This window comes from Rosa chinensis, chromosome 7 (genome assembly GCF_002994745.2).
Source record: "Rosa chinensis cultivar Old Blush chromosome 7, RchiOBHm-V2, whole genome shotgun sequence".
Lineage (NCBI taxonomy): Eukaryota > Viridiplantae > Streptophyta > Magnoliopsida > Rosales > Rosaceae > Rosa > Rosa chinensis.
Window position 1 is genome coordinate 19,678,240 of NC_037094.1, and position 7,397 is coordinate 19,685,636.

General features: G+C 38.4%; 1 protein-coding gene across 2 annotated transcripts; it reads right to left on the minus strand.

The window, feature by feature from the left end:
• Nucleotides 1–1,079: 1,079 nt before the first annotated feature.
• Nucleotides 1,080–7,144, minus strand: LOC112175801 (flavonoid 3'-monooxygenase CYP75B137). Of its 2 annotated transcripts, XM_040510390.1 has the most exons (3): nt 5,875–7,144; nt 3,322–3,950; nt 1,080–1,794 (listed from the first exon to the last, which is right to left on the minus strand). In XM_040510390.1, exons 1-2 carry the CDS (start codon nt 6,793–6,795, stop codon nt 3,330–3,332), a joined length of 1,542 nt encoding a protein of 513 aa, XP_040366324.1. In that variant the 5' UTR covers nt 6,796–7,144; the 3' UTR covers nt 1,080–1,794; nt 3,322–3,329. The 2 variants fall into 2 exon arrangements, with proteins under 2 accessions (XP_040366324.1, XP_024169319.1); XM_024313551.2 differs by lacking the exon at nt 1,080–1,794 and having other exon boundaries at nt 3,101–3,950.
• Between the last annotated feature and the right edge of the window lie 253 nt (nt 7,145–7,397).

The following is a 7,397-nucleotide window of genomic DNA, read 5'->3' on the forward strand; positions in this document are numbered from 1 at the left end:
TTCTATTCATACCTCCAAAGTTGGCATTTGGACCTCCCAACTTAATAGACCTCCAACTTACTTTTATAGATAACAAATTTGCTATCTATACCTCCCTAATTTTCCCACAATGCCCATCGTCCAATAAAATCAATAAAAACTTCTTTCTTTTACGTTCTATTCATACCTCCAAAATCAGTAGTCGAACCTCATTCAATTTTTGAAGATTTCACAATCCTATTTTACACTTCATACAATTAAAAAAAAAATCTCTAGTTGGTAATCAATACAGTATTTTTCATTAAATTAATTGAATATAGAAGCACGTTGGTGTACTGCTATCTGAGATGTTTAGATATTACTCCCAATTCTCAAAATTTTTAATTAAACTGAGTTTTTGGATACAAAGTTTTCATCACTTAATTATGATTTACATACAGATGCTCGTACTGAAAGTGGTCATGGTGTTCCAAAGTCAGTCCAACATAATGCTGCTTAACTTGGAGAGAGACACATATTCACTAATTGTTTCGAGTTGGAAAAAAAGCGCATGCAGCAATATAATAGGCAATGCATAGCTTAGAATTTTGCGAATTGTTTCATCGAAACATACTATTTGTAAAGGTAAGAAGATACTTTTTTTTTTTTTCTGTGAGCTGTGACCTGTTGGTTATTTAGGATAACCAATATCGTGAATGTCACAGTTTTAGACCTCACTGACATCATGGGAGGGAAGGAGTGGGGTGGGGTTAAAAAAAATTATAACAGAAATTTTTTTTTTCCCTTTTTTGTGTTCTTATTGGTAATTTGGCATGAGTTGACAAAGTCACCAATAATTTGGAAAAAAAGAGAGGTACAAATACTAATTTTGGAGGTATGAATAGAATCTCCCAAAAAATTAACAAAGTGACTAAAGTGATTGACAGTGTAATAGTTGAGTGACCAAAGTGATATATTTGAAACTTGAGTGACTAAAGTGTCGAATGAGTCATAGTTGAGCGACCATTTGTGAAATTCTCCCTTTTTTTTTATCAAGGGAAAACAGTATATTCATCACAAGTCAGAATAAGTCCTTCTGCTGTCATTTAAGGGCATAGACAGACAAGAAGATAGTGGTAATACCCACAAATGGTACATAAAAATAGACATACTCATTATACATTCAAATACGTAGAGGTAGCGGAGACCCTCCTTTGGTACTACTCTAGAGGCGCTAGAGAGACATAGAGTGCACATCAGTGCTTAACTTCCTAAAACAAGGAAATTATTGTAATTAGAAAAACTAAAAACATAAGAATGGGTCTAGGAAAAAGCACCCCAGTCCAATTAACCAAGCCCAAAAGGGCAATCCCAAAAGAAAGACCCAACGCATGGCCAACTGGAATGGCTGAGACAAGCCCAGCCGCCATCTCCACAGTGAACAGTTTTCCGGGCAGCTCTGCCAGATCCCTCCACCACCATCCATGCCTCCAGTCCGTCGCGCCCTGCCGCGCAGTCTCCACACCGTAATAGGAGGATTCGGCACCAAACCCAGCATCCCACTAAGCTCGCCAAACTTGGAGAAAGCAATCACCACACACCTCCCGCTAGATCTTCCACCGCGAGTTCAGCAAAACCCCACGCCGATGCGCCCGTCTCTGCACAGAGCACCAAACACCTAGAGATCTCACCTAGAACTTGTCATCGAGTCAAAACCTCTCTCTGGAACTCCTCGAGCACATAGCATTCAATCACCCGTCCGGTAACAGCCCATTAGCGGCGAGGCGAACCAGCACCGGCCTTGAGCGCCGCCGAATGAGAAGAAATTCTCAAACCCTAGACACAAAGTCGTCCAAAAAAATTAAAAAAAATAAAATCAGTCAAGGATGAACCATAATTTGTCAGAGAGTCAGCTACCAGATTTTCCTAATATGTGATAAACGAACTCCATTTGAGATATATGAAAAAGAAAATTGTCATAACTTTAAGCTACCAAGGAATCATGTGGATAGTGAGAGAAAGTAAAAACAAGTGCTAGATCAACTTCTAACCAAATATGCTTCCAGTATCCCAAACAAACTCTGACCCCACTTATAGTAGAAGTTTTTTTTTTTTTTTTTGGAGAATGTAGCAGAAGTCTTGGAAGCACAACCGGAAATGAAAAAGCTTCTGATCCCGACCCTTACGCAACCTGATTGAGAAAATTATCCAACATTTCAACCCTCTAAAACCATCGTCGGCATTCTCCTTCATGAGTCATCCATTAGGAAAGGTGATTGCTATTGCGTGTCACTTAGGCCAGGAACAAAGAATAAGATTGGAAATGCATGCGATCCTGATGGATGTGAAAGAAACTGACACAGTTCTTAATTTTGCCCGATTACAGCAGTAATTTGCAAGTCAAGCTTGGTGACAAAGAGTTCTATTTGTACTGGGAAGAGGACATCTTGGGCACTCTCCATGACTGAGCTATTAGGTATTATATTTTGAAGGAATATGCTGTTTAGCAGTAATGTTCTGAGACCAAGGATTTGTTGTCACCCACCCTTATATTGGGACAAGCTAGTGTACTGGTGGGTATGAGATATCCTCATTTACAACTATTTGAACAAAAATTTACAATTATTTAAACCAAAATTACAACATTGAGAACAAAAGTTACCATATTCATTTACACTATTTACATATAGTTAAACAAAAATTACAACATTGACAACGAATTTGTTCAAAAACTTGTAAAAATGTCGTAAGAGGTGTAATTACCATTATTAGAACTAAGATTACAACATTGAAAACGAATTTGTTCAAAAATTTGTAAAATGTCGTAAGATGTGTAATTACCATTATTAGAACTAAGATTACACAAAATAAGACTCAAATTACAACTTTGACAACAAAATTTGTTCTCACTTTTATAAATGTGGGTATGAGATACCCACCACTACACTAGAATATCCCCCTTATATTTATTGAGTTCTCAAGTTTTAAATATAATCTTGTAAGTGTATGATAGGCAAGTTGTTTTGTAAGAACAACATAACTCATCGGATATATGGCAAAAGTATACTATTTAAGAACAATACTTGAGCTTGAATTAGACATAGCAAACTCCGAGCAACGGAGGAAGCGGTTTACGTTCATAGACAAAAAAAGTCTTATCTTTTGATCTTATTCACAATCTTTATATATAATGGATCTCTACTCCCAAAAGAAGATTACAATGCAACATAAATTATGATTAATTTGACTATGTTCTCTAGGATAAATACGAGTATCTCATCGAACCTTTGTGTGCCTAACAGAAGTTGATATCAGAGAGCATTAGTTCATGATATTTTCACCTAATGATTATCAACAACGCACCTTGTCGGCTACTCATAGAGTGCTGGATCTGACAACCTTGGAGTTGGGATGGCAACCAAAGGTATCTTCTTCTTCAATACAATACCAAACTTCTCCGAAAGATCCAACTTCTCTCCCTGTGGCAGTTTCCAATCAAAAGAATGCAGCAGTGTAGCAAGAGAATGCATCACCATCCTCTCAGCCATTGCTATCCCTGCACATATTCTTCTCCCAGACCCAAAAGGAAAATACTTGAAGTCACTCCCACTGTAATCCCATTTACTATCCAAGAATCTAGCTGGATCAAACTCCAATGGGTTTTCCCAACTAGAAGGGTCTCTATGTATAGCCCAAACATTAACAAAAATCCTAGACCCCTTTGGAATGGTATAGCCTCCCACAGTGCATGTCTCACTTGGGCAATGTGGGACTAATAGAGGCAGAACTGGGTGCAAGCGCAGTGTTTCTTTCATCACTGCATATAAGTACGGTAGCTTGTGAATGTGAGACTCTTCTACAATGCAGTTTTTGCCAACTACAGCTTCTAATTCTTGCTGGACTTTTTGTAACACTTCTGGTTTGTTCATAACTTCCGACATTGCAAATTCAATTGTGTTGGAGGATGTGTCCGTCCCGCCCACAACCATATCCTGTACACAACAAGATTGAAACAACAATGTTAAAGTGGTGATCGATTCATATGAAATCAGATGCCAAAATTAAGAAAAAGATGGATGCTTGAGGCCACTGAAACAAAGGGCAGCCATGGTTAGGTTAATTTGTTGTTAGGTACTTAGGTTATCAGTTACAAGCATGAGCATTAACAATAAGCTTTTTCAGCTCACTTCCAAAATGCAACCTACCATATGCAAACTTTAGAGAAAACCTTCAGAAAAGTTGTATGTTAATTTATATTACGAACCATTCTTCCAAACCACAAATACATAATTACTTCTACTAATACTTTTTTTATTAAGAAGCTTAATGAGGAGTAACAGCATATTGAAGATTAGACTGCAACCATGCCATGAAGAAACATCAGAACAATATGTGCCGCCATATTGCTCTCGAAATATAATTGCATACTTATTCTTGTACAATAGTTACTTATTCTAGTCCCATCAATTGTTTTTTATTCTTCACTTTCTCAATTTTTCGAGATATTATGAGGATAATTATAATTTAGGGTCGGAAAATTCACATGAATAGAAATTAAATTTATTAATTTTCTTAAACAAATAACATTTAGCTTTGTGTTTCGTGATAATTTGAAAATTGAATAAAAAATCTAAATCATGTACCATGTGCTATCAAATCTCCAACAAAAAAACAAAATTTTGGAGAATCTTGAGCATCTTATGTCCAAGGTTTTAAATTTCTCCGAAACTGCTGAAATTTCTGTAATTTTAAAGTACTGAAACGAAATTCATATGTTATATCATTTCCGTCAGAAGTTTCCCGAAATTTTTCGAAATTTTCCGTACATTTCCACGAAATTCTTAATTTCCGAAATATCTACACACACAATATATATTTACAAATTCACACCGAAATTTTGTCCGAAATTTCTCTAAAATTTCTGTTAAATTTTTATGTCACCTACAATAAATTTTTGCTTCATACTTTTATAGAGAAAATATGAAATTTTGATTTTTTTTTTTTTTTTGCAATCATGTTGAATACAACAAAAAAAACCTTTTTGTTTTTATCTGCTACAAAGTTGAATGCTCTAACCATAACATGATTTCCTTTTTGCTTTGTCTCAAATATTGTATGCTTCATACACTGTGACATCATATTAGGTAATTCCACAATATCCGATATATGGATTGCATGTGGAAAGGGAACAACACGTATACATATAATAACCATGTGATGAGGTACGAAAATCATTTCCAAAATTCATGTACTTGGGAGCAGTATTGTATGATACTAAATGAAAGCAGTTCAACCAGCTAGATCGAAGCACATCATAGTAGCTTTTATATTCCTTTTGTTGTACTTAATCATCTTCATTCAAAGGGGTTTTGGTTTTACGTGCCCCGCCCCACCCTTTTGTAATTTTCTAATTATTAAAAAAAGTAAATCATATTTACATTATCAATATACAACATATTATCAATACACATAGATAAAAATACTAGTTTAGCAACCTACTACAATACTAGTTAATTACTCGTCCATATAAAATATCATAATTATATTATAAATGTATAATTTTAGAGATGTTACATTGTAAATAGGTTTATTATAGGTTAGTTTAGTCTATGTAAAAGTTTCTTTCAAAAATATCATCTTATAAATGTAATTAATTTGATTTCTTTATTTTTAACCGAAATTTCCACCGAAATCGAAACTTTCTCCGAAATTTCCTTAAATTTGAAGTACCGAAATCAAAACCAAAACCGAAATTTGAAACCTTACTTATGTCCCTCTCATGTCCAGAATATGTTGAAACTTGAAGATGATAACACGTACTCTACGTTAAGTACAAAACTACGTTATCACAATCCCCCACAAATAGAATAAACAAAAAGGTTCATAATCTTCAGGTGAAAGTTAAAAACGACGTACCATAAGCAAGGCTTTGAGGTGGGTCATAGTAAACGGCGTCTTGGAATCTCCCTCCTCTTTTAACCGCAGTAAAAAAGTCAAAAAATCTTTACTCCCCTCCTCCTTCGCGCCTTCCCTCTCCATCCTCAGCCGTTGATCTATCACTCTCTCGAATATCGCGTCGAACCTCTTCCCTAAGCCCTCCATCTGCTTGAACACGCCTTGCAAGTCAAACCGGGCCAAACCCGGATAAAAGTCCGAAACGTTCGGCTTCGCCAGCAGCTCCGTCATCTCCCCCACCACTTGCCGGAACTCCGCCCCGAGCCCGGACCCATCGTCCTGCACCGTCCGGCCCCACAGCATGTTCGTGATCACGTTCATCACCGTCAGGAACATCTGCTCGCCCACGTCCACCGGCGACCCCACCCGACCGTAGAAGAACCCGACCGTTCGCCGGACCTGGTTCCGCCGCAGCTCGTGGACCGAGTCGAGCGTGGTGTTGCTGAGCATCTTGAGCACGCAGACCTTCCGCAGCATCCGCCACTCCGGGCCGTAGGGGGTCCACACGATGTCTGATCCTCCGTAGGAGGCGGCCCGGCCGGCGGCGGGGACGTCGCGGTTGGCGAAGGTGACGTCATGGTCCTTGAGGACCTCGCGGGCGACGGAGGGGGAGGTGACGACGATGCAGAGCTTGGTGCCGAGGCGGAGCTTGTAGATTGGGCCGTAGGTGTGGGCCAGGCCCGCGAAGTAGGAGTGGAGCTCCGGGTCCAGAGAGAGAAGGTTCCCGACTAATGGAAGAGGGAGTGGACCCGGCGGCAGCGGCGAGTTAGAGTCTGAACTCTTGAAGTAGAGCCACGCGTACCAAAGGACAGCGAGGGAGAGCGTGATCACCACGCTCCAAGGTCCGCTGCTTCCGGAATCGGATTCCGACCAGAATTGCATGACTAAAAAGTGAACTAGGGAGGGGGGACGTCTGGAGTAGACAAATTAATGTGCTATGAGAGAGTGGTTGATTCGTTGTGTGGCTATGGGATCTATCTATCTAGTTGGGTTAAGTTTGGGGTTTAGCTTCTTGCGGCGTTGGTTGGTTTGGCCGGCAGAAGAAAACGATCGTGAATCGCATACTATTGTTTCTTATGGGATGAAATAGATACCGGACGTCGAGGTTGTAACTGGGAGCTAGTTAAGTTGAGGGCTCAGGATAGCTGCAGATTTGCAAGCTTGTTAATTATGTACTCATTCTGTAGCATTTAGTGGCAACCAGTACTGCATAGGTCCTATTTTTTCTTGCGAGCTTACAAAGAATATATTGTAGGATTCCTTTGTGATTTTGTTGGTTATTTAAAATAACCGATAGCGTAAACGTTACAGGTTCAAATCTCACTAATATTATAAGATGAGTGAGGGGAGGAAAAAATTATTATTTCTACCAAAAACAATTAGGGAATTTTTATTATTTTTAGCTAACCAAGTTTATTCAGTTAAATAAAAAAACAAAACACTTAATTCTACCCAAAAACTTAATATTGTGACACAAGCTTTTT

Coding starts and splice junctions, on each gene's coding strand:
- LOC112175801 (XM_040510390.1), bottom strand. CDS start 6,795: ATGCAATTCTGGTCGGAATCCGATTCCGGAAGCAGCGGACCTTGGAGC. Junction 3,951..5,874: donor ACCTCAAAGCCTTGCTTATG/GTACGTCGTTTT, acceptor TGTTGTGTACAG/GATATGGTTGTGGGCGGGAC.